Genomic DNA, 26,741 nt, shown 5'->3' on the forward strand with positions numbered 1-26,741 from the left:
GAATAGCACCATAATACTTCGTCATGATTTACTCAACCATTTCCTTACAGATAATGGTTTCCGGGTTGGGAGTTTTTTTTCTGCCACCTGCATGATGCACAGCAAACAACTCTACACTATGACTTTTGTGGTGCTGTATATTTTGTAACCAGATCTTTCTCAAACAGGTCTGGTCCCCCCAAGTAGTTTGCCATGCTCTTTCCAATAGTATTTATCAACAATGCATCCAAGAATGAGAACACTAACAAATGGTGCCTAACAGCCAAATCACAAGACCCTCCTCTGCACCAAGTTCACATGCTGTTCAAGAGAACTCTTCCAACTCTCACGCACAGTTCTGTAACTCTTATTTGAAGGCACTCAAATACAACCAATTTCCTGACTTTCTGGTCCAGAAGAAATCCTCAATGTTATGAAACCTAGCTCCAAGCTCACAGAGGAGCAAAAAGGCAGCTGACCACCTCCTAGACCAAGACAGAAGGTATACTAAGGACAACTGAGAAGCAGGGAGCAGCCATCAGGCCAGTTATAGAGGGAGGGCATCAGGAAGAGACAGGGCAGCACTGGCCTGTGGGACACAGCAGGGACAGAGCAACCAGGAGGGAGATGGGCAGTCATGAGGGACATGAGGCTGGGAGCTGCCACACTCCAAAAGAAGCCAGAGTCTCCTGGGAGCTGAGAAACGACTTCCTGACACTTGGAGAAAACATACAATTTTGTGGGAAAACTTGGTGACTGTGGAGTCAACCAAGGCAACACTGGGCCTCAGACGAGACCATGGAATACAGTCAGTCCTTGGACACAACCTGGAGCTAATCAGGGACTGAAGTTATTACAATGGTACCACATGGTGAGGACTTGCAGGTCTGAGCCCAGGTGTGACATCAGTCTTTTCTCCCTTCTAGGACTCAGTGGCACCCAAAGTCCACCACCCTCATGGCAAGTGGGGAGAAGGTGCCAATCAGGCAAGATGGTCCCTGTTGGCCAACAAGCTCACTCTCCCGGTCAGAAACACCACACTGCCCAGTGGCCCCGAGGAAACAAAATCACTTTCCAGCCCTCACTCTCTGTGTGCCTGACTAGGAAAGTGAAACCTCCAAGAAGCAGTCAAGATCTGAATGTGGCTCTCACTTCATAAAGATCACTTCTCATCCATTATCATTCCATTACCAAGGACTTCAAGCATCCCCCTAAATGCTGGACATGCCTAGCCTGCCTGAAATTACAGTAATAACAAAGAAGACATTCTAATCCACTCTAACATGTCTTTCCAGACAGGAACAATTTGGGAGGTAAAGGCACCCATCTCACCTCTGGCCAGGGCTGGGAAAACCCATACCATTCTCTCAGAAGTTAGTCAACCAACATACCAAGCAGTCTTGTGTGAGCCAAGAGCTGGCCTGGGCCCTGGGGCTCATCGGGGAACAGACAGATAAGCTCCCTGCTCTCCTGGAGCTTACTTTCTTATGGGCGGAGACAAGAAGGCACAATTGCAATGGAGGGGAGACCAATACTGACAGAGCCACAGGGCTTGGAGACATATCATTGGCCATGAAGGAAGAGGCAACATCCAAGTTTAACCACAAATGAAAAGGAGACAGCTGGGCAGAGATCCTACAGAAGCACATTCTGGATAGAGTAGCAAGGGAGAAGATAGGAGAGGAGGTTCAGACAAAAGGTGGGCAGGGCCAAGGCTGTGGAGGGTCTTGAAGGCCATGAAAGGACTCTGAATTTCATTCCCAAATGTTCCCTCTGGACATGTGTCCCCCACCAAATGAAAAGAAAGTCACCATGGAGGGGAGGAAGAAAAATGTAAAGGGCAATGAATGGTGATGAACAGAGACTTGAAGGTACTGCTCAGAGAACAGCTCTCCGGTAGATCAGAGCTAAGACAGTCCCAGTGTTTGGACCTTGGCTGCCAACCCCATACACCTATCTGGACAAGCCTATCCTAATCGTCACGGACAGACACTCCCTTGCTGTTGTGCAGATGTGGGTATCCCTCAGGGTTATTAGCATGCCAAGTTAGCCAGGCATCCTCCAGTAGGTCTATGAATTCCTTTGGTCATAACTAGCATTGGGATTATGGCTCAATCAGTACCATGACTCTAAAGTGTTCTGGTTTTATCACTTTATGATTTTTACATGATTTGGTTACGTGCACCTCCCATTAAACTGGCTGGAAGCCCACTCACATGGCATCCCTGTTGTACTACATCAAGGACTTCTTTGGTGTTCTACTGTTGGTCTTCCAATACTGCCCAGCTGGTAGGTACTAAAGCGTGAAAGTTCAAAGTAGACCCTCTGTATGGAAAACTGACCATTAGCTCTATACTCTAAAATAATCCCAATTTAATTCAGTTATAGGAAAATACAGCCACAAAAAAGGCCACATATAAACTTCTGTTCCTTAAATGAAACTATTTGTTTAGGGCTTTCTGTTTGGCTTCATCATGCCAAAAACACCCTCTCCCTGGAGGATCATCCTCTAACTGCCAATCATGCTGGCTGGGCAGTGAGGGGTGTGCAATCATGCACAACTGCAGAAAGTACGCTATGTCTGTATTGCTTTCTTACACATCTGTTCTTGTTCCACAGAAAAAGAGAACTAGCATTATCTGGCATGCTGTGGAGTGCAGGCCACTTGTGGAAAAGGAAGTCCCAGTATACCTGGCAGACAGAGCTTCAGAGAAGCTACAGGATGAAGGCAGAAAATGTTTGCAACACATAATAGCCTCAGGATTAATAACTAGAATAGTCAGAGTTTCTAAGAATTAAGATTAACCCAACTACAACAAAGGAAAAATTCATAGGAAATTTAAAAAGAATAATAAATATGCACAACTTCCCTAATTAACATGATACTTTTCCGTCTACCATATGAACAGTGAAAAATATTGGAATTGCCCTTTGATACAGAGGGTCTTGCAAAATTGGTGGTGTCAAATGATTAGCAGGAGTGTAAATTTAGAATCAAATTACTCTCCCTAAAGGCAAAGTATTCAGTAAAATCAAAGGTCAACTATGTTTTCACACAAGTCATGTCTAGAAATTCATTCCAAATATTAGCATACATGCCTAAAGATGTACACAAGCAATCATCTTACATTGAAATACCACTTTTTACAGAGAAAAATTAAAAATATAAGTGCCCAGTAATATGAAGGGCCACATATTATATGGTTCATATGACTCCATTTATATGAAGTGTCCAAAAGAGGCAAATGTTGAGAGAAAGAATGCAGATCAGTGATTGCCCAGAGTTGAGGGGGAGCCAGTAGGATGGGGATAGGGAGACTGGAGAGGTAATGGATAGGTGGGGCAGGAGTTTCTTTTTGGTATGATAAGAAATTTTCTCAGGTAGATAAAAGATTTAAATATAAGTCATGACACCATAAAAGTCCTAGAGGAGAACATAGGCAGGAAAATCTCAGATATTCCACGCAGCAATATTTTCACCAATATGGCCGCTAGAGCAAGGGACATAAAGAAAAGAATAAACAAAGGGGATCTCATCAAAATAAAAAGCTTCTGCACAGCTAAGGGAAACAGCATTAAAATGAAAAGAGAACCAATCCTATGAGAAAACTTTTGCCAATGATACCTCAGACAAGGGTTTGATCTACAAAATACATAAAGAATTCACACAACTCCACTCTAAGAAGACAAGCAACCCAATTAAAAAACGGGCAAAGGTCTTGAACAGACACTTCTCCAAGGAAGACATTCAGTGGGTCCAGAGACATATGAAAGGATGCCCAGTATCCCTAGCCATCAGAGAGATGCAAATTAAAACCACAATGAGATACCACTTCACACTGATCAGAATGGCCATCGGAAACAAAGCAACAAACAACAAGTGTTCAAGAGGTTGTGGAGAAAAGGGAACCCTAGTACACTATATGTGGGATTGCAGGCTGGTGCAACCACTGTGGAAAACAGTATGTAATTTCCTCAAAAAACTAAAAATAAGACTGCCTTTTGACCTGGCAATTCCACTGCTGGGATTGTATCCTAAGAACCCTGAAACACCAATCCAAAAGAACCTATGCACCCCAATGTTCACAGCAGCAAAATTTACAATAGCCAAGTGCTGGAAGCAACCTAAGTGCCCATCAGTAAATGAATGGATCAAAAAATCTATGGTACATTTACACAATGGAATTCTACACAGCAGAGAGAAAGGAGGAGCTCATACCCTTTGTGACAGCATGGATGGAACTGGAGAGCATTATGTTAAGTGAAATAAGCCAGGCGGTGAAAGACAAATACCATATGATCTCACCTATAACTGGAACCTAATCAACAATATGAACAAGCAAGCAAAATATAACCAAGACAATGAAACTGAGAACAGGCTGACAGTAACCAGAGGGGAGGGGATAATGGGGGGAAAGGGTGAAGGATTTGCAGGAACAATTATAAAGGACACATGGACATAACAAGGCGGGGGGGGGGGGTGGTGAAAACAGGAATGAGGTGGGGAGGGGTGGGGGGGAGGCAGAAAAGTGTACTTGAACAATTTAAAAAATATTACAAAAAAAGAAATCTTCTAAAACTGGGGTGATGGTTACACAACTCTGGGACTCTACTAAAAGCCATTGAACTATACACTTTAAATGATTGCATTGCAAGGTATTTGAATTATTATCTCATTAAGCTCTATTTTTTTTAAGATTTCATTTATTTATTTTTACAGGGAGAATGGAGGGAGGAAGGGAGGGGGAGAAACATCAATGTGTGGTTGCCTCTCGAGCACCCCCTACTGGGGACCTGACCTGCAACCCAGGCATGTGCTCTGACTGGGAAACCAACAGGTGACCCTTTGGTTCACAGGCCGGCACTCAATCCAATAAGCCAACACCAGCCATGGCTCATTAAGCTCTGTTTAATTTAAAAAACAAAACAGAACAACTTCATAGAAACAGGTTACTTCACCTGTGGACTAACAGTTCCACAAATCAAATTTCTGAGAGGTATGTAGAGTGTATGATGTACATACTAAGCAATGGAGCCATGTATAAATGGTCCATTTTCTGCAGTATTTCTCTAAAACTAATATGAAATAGTTTGGTGTTTTAAAAATTCAATTATCTACAAAGCTGACTTATCTGTATAAATTTACTCAACATTCATGTATTTTAAATAAAGTAAAAAATATATAATAAGGAGGTATGTCCACCAGTAGAGGAATCATTAAATGAATTACAAGGATGTCCTTAAGAGAATGAATGAAGCTGCATGCTAAAGCATAAGGAGCAATATCCATAACACACTAAGGATACAATGTTACTTTTCTGAGGAATGGAGTCTTTCTAGCTTCCATGTTGTTTGAATGTTTCAGTGAATATGTATCATCTTCACAAGTGAAAACACACACATACAAGCAAAGCAAATCACAGTACTAAAGGACACAACCAAAATATTGCCCAAGCATGACACCACCTTAATAGCCCTTAGAAGTTGTGCCAGAGAAGGGAAAAGAGAATGCACCAGCTGCCTATTTGGGGGGAGTGGGAATCCTGAACAGAACCAAGAACAAAGGGATCACCTAAACAATTTGACCTAGAAGGTCAGTTTACTCCCTGGCAACAGGCAGCATCCTCTCTTAAATGCCTGGATTTTCCTTTAAAAGGATTTTCAAAGACAAAGCAGTGTGGGGGCTGGAGCTGAGGTCACAGGTAGAGAGATTTTAAGGAAGCTCTTGTGCTAATTAAAACTCTTTTCACAGCTAGTCAAACAACCAATTTCAAATGAATTCCTTTATTTGAATAAAGGCACAATCAGAATAACCTAGAACAGACTAAGTTGTTGTTGTCTTTTTTTATACATGTTGGTGCTGGCAGACCACTGCTCAGGCTTCACCCTCCTTTTGAGGGGACCTACCGTGGGTTTTAAAGGAACACCCCCATTCAATACCTTATGAAAAACTAGTGTCCAGATAAATCATTTCAAACTTCCTGGGAGAAAGACTAGTTTACCAAGAGTAGCAAAGAAAACTTGGTCTTTTTTTTTTTTTTTTTTAAGGAGGAGGGGACCATTCAGTCCACAAACCAGCAGAGATTTTGAACATCTTTGGTGCACCAGCAATGTCCCCTGTGAAAACAGGACATCAAGAGGTAAAGTCATCGGCACTGGAGACATACCATGTTCACAGACTGGGACACTCACAGGCAATATGTCAGTTCCCTTCAAATTAATCTGTATGTCTGAACACAGTCCCAGTCAAATCCCAGCAGGAATTTTTATACCTATAGACAAGCTGTTTCTAAAACTTATATGGAAAAGGAAAGGAAATAGACTTAACAACTTTGAAAACTAAGAATACAAGTGTGGCTCAGTGGATTGAACGCCAGCCTGTGAACAGTTGCCAGTTCGATTCCCAGTCAGAGCACCTGCCTGGGTTGCAGGCCAGGTCCCCAGTTGAGCATGTGTGAGAGGAAACCTATCCATGTATCTTTTGCACATTGATGTTTCTCTCCCTCCCCTTCTCCTTTTCCCCACTCTAAGAACGAATAAATTCTTTAAAAAAATTATTGGGTTGGCCAAAATGTCTGTTAGTTTATTCCATAAAATAAAAGACCCATATTTCATTTTCACCAATAACTTTATTGACTTGGATATTTTTAATGTGTTGGCTACCTACTATTAACTTCTAATAAATAGAGGTCAGGGATACTGCTAAATATCATCCAATGCAAAAGACAGGTCCACAGCAAAGTATTACTTGGCCACAATGTCAATAATATGAAGAAACTTCGCAAACCACTTTTGACTCATTCGATCAATCACAGCACCTTCTCCGTACACCGCGCAAATCATTTTCTTGCACTTCTGTTGCATTTTCACCTTTCTTGAAATAATAAAGTATAATATGCCAAAAACGTTACACATTTTCTTCCATATTCAGTATTAAATGGGCTGCATAAAAACCACTAATTTTGATGTTTTTTTAATGCATGCTGATGACAGCTGTCGCAACACAATCTAACAAAATTGATTCGAATGAAGTTAAAGACTACTAAGTGCTACTAGAGCCATGATATGGAAAAATGTAATGGGCTTTTTGGTCAACACAGTACTTCTGGTACTGTGATCACTCCTTAAATGCCCATGAAATACCTGTTATTCATCTTAACAAGACCATCTTATAGAGAACTTTAAGTCGAAAAAAATTTCTGATGCCCACTCCCCAATCCGTAGCTCTTCGCCATTGCAGGGACCATCCAACACAGCCTGCTTCCATCCCCATGGCATTAGCTGATACCAAAGTGGCCACCCCCTGCCATAGATGACTGGGCTGCCTACAGCTACTATCCCACCATCTTCACCCACTCTGCCAAGGATATTACAACTCTTACACACAGAACAAAAACGTCATTGCTCTCTGTCCCAATGAGCCTTCTGGAGTTAGAACTACAATTCTGTCCCCACTTAGGTGACAGCACGAGACTGCAAGGTAATTGTATGTCATGCCTTAGGTACTTACACTCACTTTTTGAAGTGTTATTGTAATAATGAAATATGTCAATATTTAGAAGATCTGTGTAACTCAGCAAATCAGTATTTCCCAAATGACCAATGAATGGTATTTTAAAAGATCCATTCAGGGTACAAAACATACCAATGAATATTAATTTATTAAAACGTAAAAAGTTAATTCACATGGTTTTAAACTGCATGTTGCTTTTAATCTTAAAAAGCTAAGGTTTGGTGCAGCAAAAGACTGCCGCAACGATCTGAAAAGGCTACTGAAGTACTCTCCCTCTTCTGACTACATGCCTTTGTTAGACTGGGCTTTCTTTACATTATCACTATAATGACATTGCAACTGACTGTACAAGCAGCTATGAGGATCCAGCCGTATTCTCTATTTATTTTAAAGATTTTATTCCTTTTATTTTTGCACAGAGGGTAAGGGAGGAAGAGAGGGAGGGAAAGAAACATCAGTGTGTGGTTGCCTCTCACGTGCCCCCTACTGGGGACCCAGCCCACAGCCCAGCCATGTGCCCTGACTGGGAATCAAACGGGTGACCTGTTGGTCCACTGGCCGGCACTCAATCCACTGAGCCACACCAGCCAGGGCAAGGCATATTCTATTTAGGAGACAATAAAAGAGATTTTCCAAAATGTAAACATGCCATTCCTCATTAAATTCTTGAAAAATAATTATTTCCTATAAAGTGTGTTCTTGTTACCATGTACTGGCTTACAATCTTTAAGTGAATACCTAAGGCTGATCTCAGTTTACATATTTAATGTGGCAAACAGTGGTATAACTCACCTACCCAAAAGCTGTTTGGGATTCTCATCCACTAAAAAATGCAACAGGATCCTGACAACAAAAAGTTAGATAGCCAAAGACCAGGCTGACTGGCGGGTTAGTGGTGGGTCGCTTCAGTAAGACGGAATTACATGCCCCTAGAGTTCCCACTTGGGAGACACTCTGCCAGCAATTTGGAGGGCAAAGCCCCACATTCCTTTACAGCTGGGGTTTCTCTGCCTGTGGGCCCTTAGCTTTCAACATCTACTGGCACCAGAGGAGGACGCAGGCGGTTCTTCCCTTGCACACTGCATTCCTGATAAACTTCAGCTGCAGCACCACACCCTGAATCCACACACTGTCCGCAGCTCCCCCAGCTGGGCATGGTAAAACTCAAGTAAATTGCTTTATCCACCTCTACTGCTACACTGCTGCTGCCCTGATTGATTCTCAACTGACAGGGATGCCCTCATCCTCTGCCACCCAGTTCATTTCATTTAGTGCTGAAGCACATACATAACCACAAAAATCAAGCTTCTTTAAAAAAAAAAAAAAATACCGAATAAAACCTATCAGAGACAGAATCATGAGAACCTGCACATCTTTCTGATCCAATATGGTGAGTTTCCACAGATGAAATACTATTCTGCAATCAAAACAAAACGAAACGCTGACAACTGCCACAACTTGAATGAACCATGAAAACACTCCAGTGCTCAGTGAAAGAAGCCGGACAAAGGTCTTATAATGTATGACTCCATTTCTGTGAAGTGTCCAGAACAGCCAAATCCCTAGTGAGTAGATTGGTGGCTGCCTAGGGCTGGGGCAGACAGGAGTCCCCCTTAAGGAATATAAGATTTCTCTTTGGAGTAACAAAAATATTCCAATTTTGATTGCGCTGATAGTTACCCAACTGTGAACATGGTAAAACTCACCGAATTACACACTTTAAAAGGGTGAATTGTGACATGTGAATTTTATCTCAATATAAGCTGCTATTTTTAAAACTGGTGATTACTAACGTATTTGATCAATAAGACAGATATAGAAGGGCACATGCAAATCTAACCCTTTATACCGACTACCAAAGTGGGTGAAACTAAGGTTGATTGGCACTGAACAACACTGTGGCATGTTCCAGTCTGATGGAAACTAAAATATAAAAATGCAATGCATTTGATTATTTGGTACTGAGGACAAACTACTGTTCAAGGGGTAGAAAATGACTTCGGCTCCAGTACCTGCTCCTCTGACCCAGACCTAAGCTGGGGGGGAGGAAAGCAAAGGAACACCACTTGAAGAGTTAAGGACAACATAATGGGTTAGGGCCCAGGAAACACCAACACAACACCTCTTTTTTCATCTACCCCAGAAGTCTTGCCTCTGGCACTCTTACCTCAAATTACCCTCAACTCAAATCCTAACCACCCCTTACAACCCACTGCAGGTACCACTTCACCAAGCCTTCCAGCTTTCCACAGCCTAACATGATCTCTCTCTTCGCAACTTCCAGAACCCTATCTCTTCACCCCTGGTGGCATTCTTCACTTTCTATCTAGCATCAATAAAGCATGCACAGGACCCATCCTGCTGACTTTCCTTAGGCAAAGACCTTCCAGCTCCAGGCAAAAAGCCCACTAGAAGGGCAAAGCTAAAACCCAGTTCACAGGCTGGTCTAAACCAGCACTGTCCATGGAACCTTCTACGGCCATGCAGACGCTCTATAGCTGTGCTGTCTGATATAGAAGCCGCAAGTCACATGTGGTTACTAAGCCCCTGAAATATTGCTAGTGAGACTAAGGAACTATTTAATTTTACTTAATTTTCATTAATATAAACCTAATCAGCCAGGAGTGGCTAGAGGCCACAATGCTGGACACTGCAGGTCTAGAAATCACTTCATTCAGACTCTGGGTTTCTTCACCTGTAGAGCTGGGGGTATCATAGGCACTTTCTGATGTAAAACAAAATCATACTACCAAGTGCCATGTGAAATCAACAGACCCAAAATGAAAATAGTATTTTAAGAAAAATACAGTGGTTCTTATAAAAACATTTAAAAAATCAGGACTGAACTTCATCAAAAGAGAAACTAATCTTGCTAGGAACCAAGATGGCGGTGTAGGTAGACACACTGCGCCTCCTCGCACAACCAGAACTGACAGAGAATCGAACAGCAATGGGAACCAACACCAAGAAAATAGAAAATAAACATTCATCCAGACTGGTAGGAGGGGCGGAGACGGGCACCGGGGTGGAGAGGACTCGCGTGGCTGTGGCGGGACTGAGACTGGCGGAGTGTGGGACAAATGGCGCAGGCAGTCCGAGCACTAGCAGACCCTGCGGCCCCACATTTGCACAGATAAACCCAGAGGACCGGACTCAGAGTGGCGGAGAGTGGGGCAGGCAGAGTGGCAGGTAGCACCCTGCAGCACCACATTCGCCCACACATAAACTGGACGAACGGCAGTCAGCGAAGCAGACCTCGAAGCCCAGGGCTCCAGCTGGGGGAAATAAAGCCTCAAACCTCTGATTGAAAGCGCCCCTGGGGGTTGGGGCGGCAGCAGGAGAGACTCCCAGCCTCACAGGAGAGGTTGTTGGAGACACCCACAGGGGCCTAGAGTGTGCACAAGCCCACCCACTCGGGAACCAGCACCAGAGGGGCCCAGTTTGATTGTGGGTATCGGAGTGAAAGATTGAAATCCAGAACAGAGTGAGGCGGGCGCCATTGCTCCCTCTCGGCCCCTCCCCCACATACAGCGTCACAGCGCAGCGACCAGCATTACCCCGCCCTGGTTAACACCTAAGGCTCCGCCCCTTAAAGTAACAGACGCACCAAGACAAACAAACAAAAAATGGCCCAAATGACAGAACACTTCAAAGCTCCAGAAAAAATACAACTAAGCGACGAAGAGATAGCCAATCTATCGGATGCACAGTTCAAAGCACTGGTTATCAATATGCTCACAGACTTGGTTGAATCTGTTCGAAAAACAGATGAAAAAATGAAGCCTATGCTAAGAGAAACAATGGAAAATGTACAGGGAACCAATAGTGATGAGAAGGAAACTGGGACTCAAATCAATGGTATGGACCAGAAGGAAGAAACAATCATCCAACCAGAAAAGAATGAAGAAACAAGAACTTGGAAAAATGAGGAGAGGCTTAGGAACCTCCAGGACCCCTTGAAACGTTCCAACATCCGAATTACAGGGGTGCCAGAAGGAGAAGAGGAAGAACAAAAAATTGAAAACTTATTTGAACAAATAATGGAGAACTTCGCCGATCTGGCAAAGGAAATAGACTTCCAGCAAGTCCAGGAAGCTCAGAGAGTCCCAAGGAAGCTGCACCCAAGGAGGAACACACCAAGGCACATCATAATTACATTACCCAAGATTAAACGCAAGGACCTACATCCAAGATTACTATATCCAGCAAAGCTATCATTTAGAATGGAAGGGAAGATAAAGTGCTTCTCAGATAAGGTCAAGTTCAAGAAGTTCATCATCACCAAGCCCTTATTATATGAAATGTTAAAGGGAGTTACCTAAGAAAAAGAAGATCAAAAATAGGAACAGTAAAAATGACAGCAAACTCACAGTTATTAACGACCACACATAAAACAAAAACGAGAGCAAACTAGGCAAACAACTAGAACATGAGGGTTGTCAATAAGGGAGTGGGAGGGGGAGAGGGGGGTAAAGGTACAGAGAATAAGTAGCATAGATGATAGGTGGAAAATAGACAGGGGGAGGGTAAAAATAGTGTAGGAAATGTAGAAGCCAAAGAACTTATGACCCATGGACATGAACTATGGGGGGGGGGGGGAATGTGGGAGGGAGGGGGGTGGGCAGGATGGAGTGGAGTGGAGTGGGGGGGGGAAATGGGACAACTGTAATAGCATAATCAATAAATATATTTTTAAAAAAGGAGAAATTAATCTTAAATATTGGCATAGCAGGAAAGATATTTGTAGTAGTTAATTCTCCCTCTCCTCACATCCCCACCACCAATGCAATTAATAGCCCACTTTAGAATAAGCTGAAGGTTTAAAAAAATAAGCAGGAACCACACTTTTAACATCATAATCCCAATTACCCACGAAGGAGGCAACAACCACGTGTCACTAGCTTGCACTGCTGTGTCAAACATACAGAAGCAGCACAGCTGGCTGCCATGTGTCTTGAAGCTGAACTAGTCACCCAACTGTAAAGGACCATTTGCAATTCCGTTCCCCACTAGGAGGCACACAGGTCACCTCAATTATTTGTAGCCTCCCCATACAACCCCAAAACCAATTCACTTGAAGGTCTGGACTTTGCAACCCACTACTCAACACATTGGCAATTATCATTTGGTGGTATTGTTCATTCTGTGGACATCTTCACTCTTGACCAAGTTCCTTGAGGCCAGAATTTGTCTCCCATCTTCATATTCTATCTCTGCAGAAGCTCACACTCAACTGACGGCCAACAAATGTCCTAAATCTACTCTGTGCACAATAACTAAAATCACCCATCTGATGCAATGTCCAGAACAGGTGTGCTTTCAGGGGAAAGCACAGAAACTTAGTCCCCTCTGCTCACATATGCATGGGTCTTACACATTGCACTGTGAGAGCAGAGGTAACATTTAGGAAAACTAGGAGCAAAAAGCCACATTTATTTCAGCTTTCTTCAATCAGTGACCTGGTAGGCAAAGACTGACATCAAGCCAAGTGAGGCTTTCTGTATATTTTAAACTGTTTTGCTACCGTTTTTACTACTACAATCACTTTATAGACTAAACGTGCTTCCCAAAGTTACCTTTAAAGGTAGAGATCCTATTTTAAAACTTCCTGTCAGATAAAGCCCCAAAAGAAAACATTCAAAATATGCCACAAAAACAATACCACCACCCAGCTATCTGGAAGTCAGTGAGGCAAGGACACTAGGCCTCAGAAGTCACCTCATTCCTTTCGACCCCTGCCCAGTTAAGCAAACCCAGAGCTCTGGTACCTGGGACCCAGTATTCCTTCTACCTTGTGGAAGTTGCTGTGCTGAAAAAGAAAGATGGTTTAGGAGAAAGGAGGTAAACACAGCTGGTCAAAGCCAGGGGAGAAGGGGGAGCAGCCAGGTTCATGCCATCTGAGTGGGCTTGCTCCTCTGTGATGTGGGTTGAGGGAACAGGAGGACCTGAGTAGATGAGGTCTTTACCACCTTGGATGAAGGTGCCTCACTACCTATCCCTGCAGGATCAGGGGTGTCAAACTCATTTTTACCAAAGACCACGTCAACCTTGAAGTTGCCTTCAGAGGGCTGAATATAATTTTAGGACTAGATAAATGTAACTACTCCTTAAGAGTTAAGGGAGAGCAGAGGGCTGCTGCAGGGTACAAACAAGGTGTCAGGCCAGATAAGACAGGTGGAGGGCTGGATTCGGCCCATGGGTCTTGTGTTTGCCACCTATACTGTAGATCCACAGAATTGGGTACTCTGAAATACAGCTCACTTCTACCCTGAGCCCCAGCTGACAAGATCTGGTCCTTCTCCATATACCCAGAGCCCCAGCTGGTTTGCTTCAGGGATGATTCTTTTCACCTCAGGATCTTCAACATGTTACTGAGTATCTAAATCAGTTACTTCCATTCTCAAAGGAAGGAAGAATCATCTACCTTTACAAACTCACTCTACAATATTTTGTTCTATTTCTTCTGCCACCCTGTTCCACGTGCTGAACTGTAGGGGTGGCTGGCCCCAGATGATTTAGGCAGTGAGCTACTTTCTATATTCAAAGCATGTGGTGAACCACACAAAAATGTTCAGACTAGGAAGCCCAACTGCAGCTTACCAGTATGGGGTGGTGAGGGAAGAAACACAGGAGAAGGCAGCAGGGGTGTTTAAGTCAAAAAGCAGTGCCCGGACTGGTGTGATGCAATGGGATGAGCATAATCCTGCAAACTGAAAAGTCACTGCTTTGATTTCCCATCAGGGCACATCAGGTCCCAAGTTGGGGACGGGTAGGAGGCAACCGATCAAAGTTTCTCTCGCACACCGATGTTTCTCTCTTTTCCTCTCTCTAAATAAAATATTTTTTTAAAAAGTGTCCATGACCTTTATGACCAATGGTGTTCACTGGACATGATGAACGTTAAATGGCTGTGAACCCAGAATGTGTGGGTTCAACTTCCATCACTGTCCCTGAGAAATGTAACTTGTTCAATGCCTTGTTTTGCTTGGGCTGCATCCATTTCAGGGTTGTAGTAAGGAGCAGAAGAGTTAGCAAAGGTACAGCTCACATGTCACACATCCTGGAAGAGTAAGTGTTAGCAGCCTGGTACCCATCTATCCCCTCTGCAGTCACTAAAATTCAAAGCCTGCTGTTTATTGGGCACCCACCTGCTCCTTCTTACCCACCTCCTTAGATCCTGTATTAGTTTCTATTGCTACTGAAACAAATCGGCACAAACTTAGTGGCTTAAATAGCACACTTACTCTTTTACAGTTCTAGAGGTCAGAAGTCTGAAAATGAGGCTCACTGGACTAAATTTGAGGTGTAAGAAAGCTATGTCCCTTCTGGGGGCTCAAGGGGAGAACCTGTTTCCTCGCTTTTCCAGCTTCTACAGGCCATCTGCACTGCTTGGCTCCCCCTTCCATCTTCAAAGCCAGCAGTGGCTTTCTCACACCACACCAGTCTGACACTCCAACCCCCTTCTTTCCTGTGTAAGGACCCTTCTGATTACAGCGGGCCCACCTGGAAAATACTGAACCATCCCCCCATCTAGGGGCCCTTCACTTAATCACATCTGCAAAGTCTCCTTGCCATGTAGGTGACAGTTATGGGTTCTGAGGATTAGGACACAGACACCTTTGGGGAACATGATTCAGCCAAGCACAGATCATAAACCTCTAGTCAGAGAGACTTGCAGGTCCCTATCACTCCTGCTATTCTATACCTCCAGCCTCTGACCTCTCCAGAACATCCCTCTTTTCAAACTCAGCTGTGATTCCTTAACTGACACATCCCTTCCCAGCATAGGCCAGTCCTGTTGCATAGCCTTCTCCTCTACACCATTCCACAAGAAAACCAGAAAGCAAATGGGATGGGGCTAAAAACGAAGATATTCTGGGTGGAGTTGGCACAGGTGACCCTCTGTGGGCCTGCCCAAGTGAAGAACACCTTTTAGCAATCTGACTTTCCTGCAACATCCATGGGCCAGGTGGGGTTAGTTGGGGTGTTGTAGAACTAGTGTGGCACAGGTCACACAGGGCATTACTGTTGGCAGGTGTTAGCGTTACTTTGTGAACTGCAACTCAAAAGCAGATATAATCCAGAACCCGTTTCTTTCCATGGAAGATCATTTAGCTGCAAGTTTATAAGCTACAGCTGATACTGTCCACAGATAAATTTTCGAAAATCTCTGTAGAGATCTCTCTCATTCTCACTGCTACCTCTATAGCACAAGGTTCTCATGATTCACGTGAGTATCGGTAAAACAGAAAAGCAGTCTGCATGGCCACCATCCCCTCTGAGGTGCAGGGATGCTGTCCATCCAAGTAGGAAGCAAGATTATTTGTTACTTCAAAAACTATTCAAGTGTCTTGACTGGTGTGGCTCAACTGGGTTGGCATTGCCCTGCAAGGCAAAGGGTCCCCGGTTCAATTCTCGGGCAGGGCATATGCCTGGGTTGCAGGCTCGGCACCTTGGAGAGACAGCCGATAGGTGTTTCTCTCCCTCTTCCTCCCTTCCTTTCCCTCTCTCTAAAAAGGAATAAAATCTTTTTAAAAAACTATTCAGGTACGCTGCACTCTTCAGAGTGTCACGTAGGCTTCTAATATAGGCAATAGGAATAGCATTTCTTTATATTAATGGCCTATACACACACTTTCAACTAACATGTAGTTTGTGCAATATTTTCCTTCTTCCTATGTATGTTTGTATAAATGTATGTATGTATGTATGTATGTTTGTTACAAATATAACTGTTGGAACGGAACTTGACCTTTTTTGAATTTAATAATAACCTGGGGCTTGTATTCCATATGTCTATTTTATTTCACTTCTCAAATAATGTGCACGGTATGTGTTTCCGCAAAATACAGTTGGGAAGTTGTCTGTCCACAATGGACTGAAAATTAAAGAAAACAACCTTGGTCTGTACCACAAATAACTCGAAGAGCCGAGCTCTAAAGCTTTGCCCAAGAACTACTTATCTGTAAGTTTTCAACGTTTTTACTCCTTTTAATTTTACTTTTCCGGGACGTCCTGGAACACTTTCCAACATTCGATGTGACACTAGTGCTACCAGAAACACCTTCTAGCCTAAGATCCAACCAGACCAGCACTGTGTTTAGGCCAGCACTGGCCACCAATGCATTCTGCATTCATAGGTTCACTGGCCACCATCCACCACTACGTGTGATTACTCAACACTTAAAATGCCACTAGTCAGTTGAGGAATGGGAATTTTCATTTTATTTTAAACTTAAAATCACTGCCATATGGCTGGTGGCTACCATACTGCACAGCACAATAAACCCTTAAGGGTCTTCTTACCAAACCCCACATGGCATCTCCCATGCCTCATATGAAAACAAGTGGCTTTCTGGAGAAAGACGGCTCTCAAGCAGGAAAACAACCTCAGTTTGTTCCCACCAGTACCGGCAGCAGGTGACCTGGAGTCCAGAGAAATGAGGACCCCTTCTGGCTAGGGCAGACAAGATACCACACCAGCCTGGAGAAGCAGCCACAGGCCACTGCTCCCAGTCTTGACAGGAGGGACAGCCGGAAGGCTGGGGACTCACAAAAAGGCCACAGAACCCTCACTCCACCAGCTACTTCTGAGGGCATTCTGCAAGTCAGGTATTCCAGCCCTTATCTGCTCACCCTGGGTCCTCACAAGCTCAAGAGATAACAGAAAATGGCTGAGATTCTTGGGAAGAAGAAATCTGATAAGCATCTGTAATGGTTATAAAACAGTGATCTGGGCTATGGAATGTTTTTAACGATTTCACACACTTTACTGGATTGAATGATTTCTCCTCCAAGTGGATATAAACTACTAACTGTAAGAACAAGCACTTCAAAATTACCTACCCTACATTTGAAAAGGAGCAGTACCGTGTAAACACGTTAAGGAGTATTAACATGGGCTCGTTCTAAAAACAGCAATTGCAGGGAGCATCTGAGATCCTGCTTCCCAACAATGTCATCAGTTTGGCTCCAATTAACTTTTATAAAATTTCAAAAATAAATAAACTTAAAAATAAAACAGCAATTGCACAGGGTCGATTAAGAGCCTTGAAATATAATTTATTCCCAAAGTCACACTGATGAAATGTACTTGCAACTCTAGGTAAAAGGCCCTTAGCCTTTTTACAAGGGGCCTTTTTATAAGGGGCTGCAGAGTGGCGGGGTCTGCTCAGCCACCACAGTAGAGCAAGGCCACGTGGTTTCCCTTGGAAGTGCTCCCTTCAACTCTTTCTGAAGGATCCATGAGTGGGGTGGCGAGAGGGACAGCCAAGAGAAGTGAGATCACCACCCCACCTGTGGCTACACCCGAGGGTGTGAGCATGCTCTGCAATACCGGCCACCCTAGCAACTGCATACAGCAACTGCTTTCCAACCCCAGGCCAGTTGAACAACTTATTGCGAGAGCTACACCTTACCCTGGTCGATATTCTGGAGGCTGGTACATAACATAGGACATTGCCCTCCCAGCTTTAGGACGTCAGGAAAACCAATTTAGTCTCTGGCATGAAATCAAAACAGAGGTAGGGCCGGTTTCGAATATTCTATGTCGGGCAGGAAAATCAGGTAGAGCTGTTGTGCTCACACAAGGGAACCTCATTCTCCACAGGATTGAAATTCTCCATGACCCAAAAAGAAAAAGAAGCCACCACCTTGAGACTCAGGCAATATTCACCCACATTTCCAACACTTAGCAAGATAAAGGTCCTGTCAATCAGATAAATTGGGCTCTTTGAAAGGACACCTGGGTGTCTCTGTGAATGTTAACAGCTGTGACCTCACAACAATGGTCCCCACACCTCAACAGTTCACCAAGAACTAAACTGGCTACAATGTGGCATTGGCACAGCCTAGTCCGGGCCCCGCCCAGCCAGCACCACGCAGTGAGCCACCCGTCACTGTAACCCCAGTGTGGTCTTCGCCTCCCAGCTCTTGTCCACCTGACAACGTAGACAATGACGCTGTCTCTCAGGGGGTGTTCTCCCAGAGGCCCCTCCTTTTTCATAGTCTCACTCAATGTGTCATCAAGTTCTGGAAGCATTCGGCTCTTGCCCAGGTTAGTATATCTCCCTTCTTGAGAAACTTTCTAATTACCCCCATTTCCAACTTCCAAGCTTAAGTCACCAACTCTCAGAAGTAAGTCTGCTTCTCCTCAAGAGAATTTCAACACATCTGACCTCTCATTAGCCAAAGCATGTGTTAACTCACTAGAAAAATGGCATAACTTTCTTTCCTCCACATGACACTTAAATCCCGCTTCCTCCAACTTTCCAATCTAAATTAGCTCAGAACCACAAGTTTACAAAGCAGGTGACGTTTAACATTGAATCTGTCACATTCATGTCAAGAAATGCCTTGTTACAACTCTTGGTCTCCAGTAAAATTTCTTTGCTTTGGAAATCCAGCAGATAATGCCCATCCAAAAACCAGAAACAGTAACAAAAATAATTTTGAAAATACTCAAAAGAAACCTTCAGCAACTTATGGAAGTCTGCCAATGTCCTTATCTGGAAAACAAGCTTTTTCTTCCAAAAGGATCAAAAATGTCATTTGAAGCAAGTTACGTTAAAAGCAATAAAACTGAATTAGCAGCTATTACCGCAATGTTGGTTTATGGCTTCGGCACTCTCTTTCACATGCCACCTTGCCAGCCGCCAGCCAGCCAACTCCTGTACTACTGTTTAGCCTTAGAATCGCTGCTTCCTGACAGAGTGTCTTCCACAAGTACATTTAACAAAAAAGGAACAGAGGATGTTCACCTTCAGCTCCAACAATCCAACAGTGAGGAAGATGGGTACACAAGTGGCAACTTCACAATAGCCCCTGGGGCAAAACGTTGTCATGGCTCCAGAAGGGTTAGGGAAACGGTGGCATCTGAATGGGTTTTGAAACCTGCTTCCTGGGTTACCTGTCCTGTGCACTCCAGGAAGAGAAGCCATGGTGTCGCCTTCTAAGCCATTGTGGGGTCCAGAACCCAGAGCTGCACCCTATGCGACAGTGTGTGCCTGCCTGGAGCCTGAAGCACATAGGAGGTGGAGGCCATCCTGACAACCCCCAGGGCCTAGTCTGGGCTGTGTGACTGACCCTCTACGGGGAAGGCAGCACACCTGAGTCCTTTGAAGAAGGACAGTGACAGGAACAAGAGTCCTGTGTGCACTCTGTTTTCATAGCCGTGTGGGAATCAGGAAGGGTGGAAGCAGAGACCAGTAAGAAGGCTACTGCAAGGTCCTGGTGGGAGTCAACAGGGACCTTGCTTTAGGGTGGCAGCTGGAAAAGCAAAAGGGCTCCGTAACAGGATATAGGGACCCAGAGAGAATTCAGGGCCAACTCCAAAAGCCTGGAGGCTGGGCCACCTGGCTTCCCTACTTTTCAATGTGATGCTCAATCTCAAATTCATCTTCAGATGACCTAACACTAGTGCAAGAACAAGAATCCTCTAGAAGGCTATGAAGGTGACCAAGCTTCAGTACCAATGTCACAACACACCAAATCCACTCATCTCCTCTATTATCCACTTAATCTTTCTGAAAATATGTATACCACTGGCCCTAAACACCTATTTAGGCACATCAAGCCCAATATTTCATAAATGATATTGCTTAGTTTGAGCCAGTTATGTTTCCTTCCGAACCCATACTAGGATGTAATTACCCTAGGAAGTTCTTGCATACCAAAAATCAACTTGCCCCCCCTGGGCTGGGCAGGCTTTATCCTTCCTCAGGTGCAGAGGTTTGACCATCACAGCAATACTGTCGACTGCACATGTCCCGTGCTCCCAGCTCTGTGCCTGGCTCTGCCTTCACCCTCCCAAACCTTGCAAGATAGAATTGACCTCCTTTTCGAGGATGAGGAAACTGAGTCACCAAGAGCTAAGGCAACATACATGAAGTCACACAACAATTAAATGGCGAGGTCCACATGCAAACTCGAGCCTAGGCCTATGCCTGTGCTCTCAGTCACCACGCTGCCCCACTTTAATTTTTCAGTGGCTTGTTACACAAACCAATTCCAAAAGAATAAAAAACAAGGAGGAAAAGTATATAATTTCTTCTTAGATATTTGTTGCTGTATCAATCTTTTATTTGTTTACAGATAATCAAAATCAGCACCCTGAAATGAGGATGCCTGTGGGAATAGTTTCCAATCTGTTCAAAATCTGACAGGCTAACATTAGATGGTGTCTTTGGCCTAATTTGTTCTACTTCTGAGTTCTCCGAGTTGACGTTCTCTTTGTAGCTTCATAGAGCTGTTTTACTAACTCATGCTAATGTGAGAATAAAATCAATATTCTCATATCAGGTTGGCCAAAAATTTTGGTTTTTTCCTCTACAATGGCTCTAGTAGTGCTTAGTTTTAACTTCATTCCAAACATTTTTGTAACACTGTATTGTGACATCTGTCATAGTGTGCATCTAGAAAAACTTTCCAAGATTCATGAATTTTTGTGCAGCCACTTTAATACTGAAGATTGAAGAAAATATGCAACATCTTCAGTATATTTGGTTTATTATTTCAAGACAGGTAAAAGTGCAAATCGAGTGCAAAATAAAAAAGATTTGTGCAGTGTATGAAGAAGGTGCTGTGACTGATCAAAAGTGGTATGTGAAGTTTCTTCTACTGTTCACATTTTGGCCAAATAATTCTTATTGTCGGGCTCTTGTTTGCACTGGAAGATGTTTATCAGCACCTGTGGCCTCTACCCACGAGAAGCCAATAGGGGGAGATAGCTAAAATCCTCTAAATGTCTAAATCAATGAAGTTATTGGTGAAAATGAAAACTGTGTCTTTCGTTTTATGGAAAAAAACTAAACAGACATCTTTGCAAATCCAATATTATTTGATTTGTCTTATTATGGTGCTATTTGAAAAGGAAATGTTTTAGGTATAATAAAATGCACAAGTTTGGTTTTATTGGGTGCATGTGTGGAGAGAACTCACTTTCCACTCCCAAGCCTTTGTTAGGAGAAAGTAACTCAAGAACTCCATCAACTCACACAAGTTTGAGAGAAAAAAAACCCACCACTGGTGCCACCACAAATAAAAAGCAGGGAAGGCAGCAGTCACTTCTTTTCTGAAACTGCAGATGAATGACTCATTGATTTGCTTCCAGGTTGGTGTGCCTGATGGTAGTGGCCTGAGTGCTGTACAAAAGTCAAACAAAATTGTCTGTCCCCATTAGTCTCAGAGATTACACCCTGACTCAGAGACTGCTCACAAGCACAGAAGAAACACACCAGGGAACAAACATAAGGATATTTACATTTGTGCTAGCCAGTCTGTGCAGCAGAAGCAAGGCCTTGGGAAAACTTCCTGTTGACAGGGCACAACAGACCAGATTATCACCTCTCCAAAGTACTCACACCAAAGTATTCATAGGGCAGAGGCCTGTGCAAGTCGGTCTTTCAATAGCCAGCACTGCCTCTGAGTTACTGAATAAATAAATTGCCAAGTTAAGTTCATTCCCGGCCAGACCTAATAATGCCACCACCTCCATAGTTCCATATGCCACACAACTTGAAATGTGATTGGTTACTTCAGGCTTTACAGGAAGCACATAGTACTGAACCCAACTAAATGCTGTGTTCCCCATATTTTCCCTCTCTGCCCCTCACCCTTTGTAACTTTCCTTATTGCTCAGAGCAAGGAATTTTAAACAAAATCCTGAGCACTGTTCTTCTCCAGCAGATATGCAAGGGCGGTACAGAGTTCAGTCAAGAGCAAGTGCAACTCCAATAAAGTGGAGCAGGAGGTGAACAAACTAATACTGATAGGAATAAACAACCAACCAAACGAGTCTCCGAGACTTCTTCAAAACCATCCTGCCTAGGAAGGGCGGGCAGGATGCTCACCAACAAAGCCTTCCCTTCTTCCAGCTGATCAGCCCCCTAAGATTCCAGCTGCTGATTCTATTGGTATCACGACAAAGAAGCTAAAGAGGTGCAAGTAACTATCATAGCCTGCATGTGGATCCAACCAGGATTGATAAGAACTAAATCCCACCCTACTGGCTTTTTAATAGGATCTTCTTGATCCTAAACTACAATACAGGGTGGGGCAAAAATAGGTTTACAGTTGGTCATCTAGAAACTACAATAAAAAATAACAACACAAGAATAAACTGCTTTTGCATACTCACAACTGCAAACCTACCTTTGCCCCACCCTGTATATAAACTCTGTACCACATTTTTGGGAGTGGGAGGGCCAAGAAAGGCAGAAATAGACTGGCTAATGTACAGGCAGCTTTTTAAACCACACACCTGTATTAAAAACCACAAGACTAACAAGACAGTGTACCTTCCTTCTGGATAAGGATCTGGAGAGGCCCACTCAAAAGAAACAAGTTTCTTGCGTTTAAGGAATCAGTACTAATAACCACAACCTTTGTCATCCAATTTGAGATTCTAGTAAATTTGCAGAAGAATCATTTTAGGGGGTGACCTTTCCAATGCAAATCCTGGTATGAAGATAAAATTCCACAAGAAAATAATGTATCCTTGAGATCACGCACGAACTTTAGAAAATTCTTCCATTACTCTTCAACACTCTCTAGTGTTACATAGAAAAGTCCTTGAAACTTGTGGACAGGAACATTTCTCCCAAAGACAAAGTTCCGTACCACAGACTCTTCATGTAATGTCCATGCTCATGATTAATTCTCTCATTAGTATTCAAAAACACTTCAAAAGAGGTGAGGCAATGTAGGTGGAAAATCGATGTGCTAGCAGTATTGGACTTATCCCGACTGGGTAATAGTTGAAAAAGCAATTGAAAAGCAACATTTTTTGATATGTAGCATCAAAGGAATACACAAAATTCTCTCAGCAATGTATTCTCTCAGCTAGTTGGTTGAATTACACTTGCCAAAAGCCCTGCAAAGCGACGCCTTGCTGGGACCAACTGAAATAGATAGCCCAGTCCTTGGCGTGGGATCTGCTGTCCTGCCCCCATTACTGCCATTGTAAGTGCCACTGGGAAATGCTTTCTGCAGGCACCTCTGCCACTTGGCCTTTTGCAATTTGGCAAGCCAGTTTTTCAGTCAACTTACAGTTATTGGCAATAAGTTATTCACAGGGGAATACCAGTCATGGTAAGTATTCCCACCAACCAGTGCACAGCGCCCGACACGTGCAGCCCACGCCACAGGACAAATGCTTCTTTCCCCAGCTTCACTAGTGCCTTCATTTATGTATGCAACTCAAGATCCCTTGCTAAAAGCAAAACAAGAACGAAACATTCAATGCCAGGTTCATTTAAGTGCCCCCTTTTGACAGCTGCCAGTCTGCCTCCTCAAGGTGTAAGGAAACTATCTTTTAAGACAACTTTGACTTTATACCCTCTTATGTACTTGGCGCCATAAGAAATGAAAAATACCTCCCAATGACCAACTCTTCTGAGGTATGTAAGTCAAACACTCTTTCCCTCTCAGTGCCTTTACAAACCTTCTAACCAAGACCTTACATCTCAAAGTACAGTACCTTGGAAAACTGGGGCCACAGGGGCAGAAAATTAAGTTACCTTCGGAGTCAGGTTTGATGCGGCTGTAGGCAGCCATGTGTGGCGGGGCTTTCGCGCAGTTTCAAACACACACCTGGCCGGATGCTGACTGCACCGTACACAGTCGGGGATCAAACTCCCCGAAACGCAGTTAACTTAGAAACCGCGAGCGCCTGGCTTGCAACTCTGGGCCAGTCCAAAGGCTGAGAACATCTGCATTCCTGGCAGCTGTTTCAAAACGAAGCCCGACGCTGGCAAGTGTTATAAGGCGATGTGGGGGACCGTCGCTAAGCCCGGAGGGCTCTCCGGAGGAGCGCACCGGAGGAGCAGGTGCCGGCGAGCCCCGCGTCCACGGAGATCGAGTTTCCGAGCTTACCAGACAAAACCAGGCCAGACCCGCAGGCCCCAGAGACGCCCGACAAGCGGGACGGTCCCGAGAGCCTAGCTCCCCACCCGGCCGGCGGGGCGGCCGCCAGCAGCGAGAAAACAAACGCCTGGGTCCCTCCGCGGCTGGAGCGCCCTAATTTACAGCTCTGAGCGCTTTGTGCCGGGGAGGCCGCCCGGTGTCCGGACAATGAGCGGGGCGGGGGCCCGCGGGCCCGGCATGACGCTGCAGCCTCGCCGGGTCGAGCCAGCCACCCGGGCCTGCTTTAAAGATGGCGAGCCCCCCGCGTGGCTCCCGCGGCTCCCCCCGGCCACAATGGAAGGCGCTCCCGGCCCCGCCGCCGCCGCAGCCCGCGGGCCTCACCTTCCATCTCCATGTCCTCGGGCTCGCTAAGCTGCTGCTCGCCCGCTTTCTGCTGCTGCTGCTGCTGCTGGTGGTTCATGTCGGCCGCAGCCTGGGCCTCGCCTGCGGCCGGGGGTAGGGGTTGCGAGCCCGGCGGGCGGGAGGCGGCGAGCCGGGGCGGCGGCGGCGGCGGCGGCGGCGGCGCGGCCTCCTCCTCCTCCTCCCGCGCGTCGTCGGCGGTGGCCCCGGGGCGGCCCGCGGCGGGCGGCGGCGGCGGCAGGGAGACGCGCACGTACTTGCTCGCGATTCGCCCAATCTCGGCGCCGAGGCGGGCGGACGGCCGGCGGGCCGGGCTGGGTGGCCTCGTCGCTGGCTGCGGCCGCCGCCGCCGCCGCCGCTGCCGCGGCCGCCGCGAGGCCCGCCTCCGGCCGCTGGGGCCGGGGCTGCGGGGCTGCGGGCCGGCCGGGGGCGGAGGGCGGCCGGACGGGGGCCGCGGAGTCAGCCCCGCCTCGGGCCGGGCGCGGCGGGCAGGAGGCCTGGCCCGGCGCGGCGGGCCTGCGGGACCTGGGGCCGGCGGGAGCGGCGGCGGCGGCGCGGGCGGGCGGCGGGCCGGGCGCGCTCGGGAGGCTGCGGCCTACGCGTCCTCGGCGTCGTCGTCGCGGCTTCGGCAGCGGACGCGGCGCCCGGCGGCTCGGCTCGTTCTCAAAATGGCGGCGGCCTGAAATGTCACATCCGCATGGGGGGCCGAGAGCGAGCTAGCGAGCGAAGAGAGCAGACGGGCTGGCGGACGCCGGCAGGAGGGCGGGGCGGGGGCGGGGGCGGGAGCGGGAGGCGGAGCAGGGGAGGCGGAGCAGGGGAGGCGGAGCCGAGAGTGGACTGCCCGCCGCCACCGCCTCCTAGGGCAGTGGTCCCCGGTGCCGCGCCGCCAGCGCAGCCCAGGCCTTCGGTGTCTGCCCCTGAGCCCCGAGATCCGTTCGGGCCCGGGACGCTCGGTGTGGGTAACCCAGCGGCCCCAACCCTGGGAGGGTGGGTGCGCCAGAATCTGTCTCATCCGGGAGTTTGGTCACCCAAGAAGACCCAGAGTGGCGGTCAGAGGTAGGGGTCGAAAACCTGGTCCCAGCCGTGCAATCTGGGGCAAGTAGCTGATAATGCCCTACGCTGCTTAGAAGAGGACCCTGAGCAGAGCGAGAAGTCATGGCCTTAATAGCATTTACTGTTATTATTTAGCACCCCTAAACCGACCTGTGATTTATTCACCCAATACCTAACTTGAGAGAACTAATTTTCTCATTATAGTTCAAACCAGAAAAGTTTGGTCCCTCAAAACCAGTCCAAATAGCTTTTCATTTGGCATTAGCTTATTCCCGTCCGATCTACAGAGTCTGGCTATGATTCACCTAGAATTTCCCTCATTCCTGGAGATACTCAGCGAGTATCTTCCGTGCCATCTCCTCCGATCCTTAAGAGACTGGTGATTAGGGTCTCAACTTTTCCATGGTAACCAAGGCAGTGTGGGTGAATAAGAGAATCCGGGAAAAGGATATACGTATCTGCACACTTGTATGTTTAAGTGACTGTCTCAAGTTAAGATGTAATTTTACGCTAAAAGGCCAGGAAATTGTCATTACTGTCCCACTTGCCAGCTTTTATCTCCTTTTTCTACACTTTTCTCCAGTTTACTTACTGTCCATATCCCCACCCACAAAAGATGTTTGGGGTACTGGGATATCCCAAATGCCTGGGACCCAGCAAGTGCTCAGTGAATATTTGTGGAATGTGACTGGATCACACGCAAGCATTTCATACACTTGAATTTACCCACTAGTGAAATTTCCTCCTGGAGGAAAAAAGTAAGCAAATGAAGGGAAGCAGTTACTTCACTACTGGGGTTCAGTCCTAGCCCCTGGTCACCCCCAGATTCTGAAGAGGTGTTATTCACACAAATTCTCACAAATGTTAATAAACATTCCTTGGATTCTAAGAAATCCTTCTCTCCAGCTCTCTAGAGACTTGGAGGAGGGCCGAA

At 45.6% G+C, this 26,741-nt stretch overlaps 1 protein-coding gene across 1 annotated transcript in view; it reads right to left on the reverse strand.

Moving 5' to 3' along the window:
• USP7 (ubiquitin specific peptidase 7) overlaps positions 1-25,477 on the reverse strand; it is a 64,667-nt gene extending 39,190 nt beyond the window's left edge. The window contains exon 1 of the mRNA XM_053929153.2: positions 24,737-25,477. Coding sequence (XP_053785128.1) covers positions 24,737-24,815 — 79 coding nt within the window. The 5' untranslated portion in view covers positions 24,816-25,477. The remainder of the gene's footprint in view (positions 1-24,736) is intronic.
• Positions 25,478-26,741: the final 1,264 nt, after the last annotated feature.

Source organism: Desmodus rotundus, chromosome 1 (genome assembly GCF_022682495.2).
Source record: "Desmodus rotundus isolate HL8 chromosome 1, HLdesRot8A.1, whole genome shotgun sequence".
In the NCBI taxonomy this organism is placed as follows: Eukaryota; Metazoa; Chordata; class Mammalia; order Chiroptera; family Phyllostomidae; genus Desmodus; species Desmodus rotundus.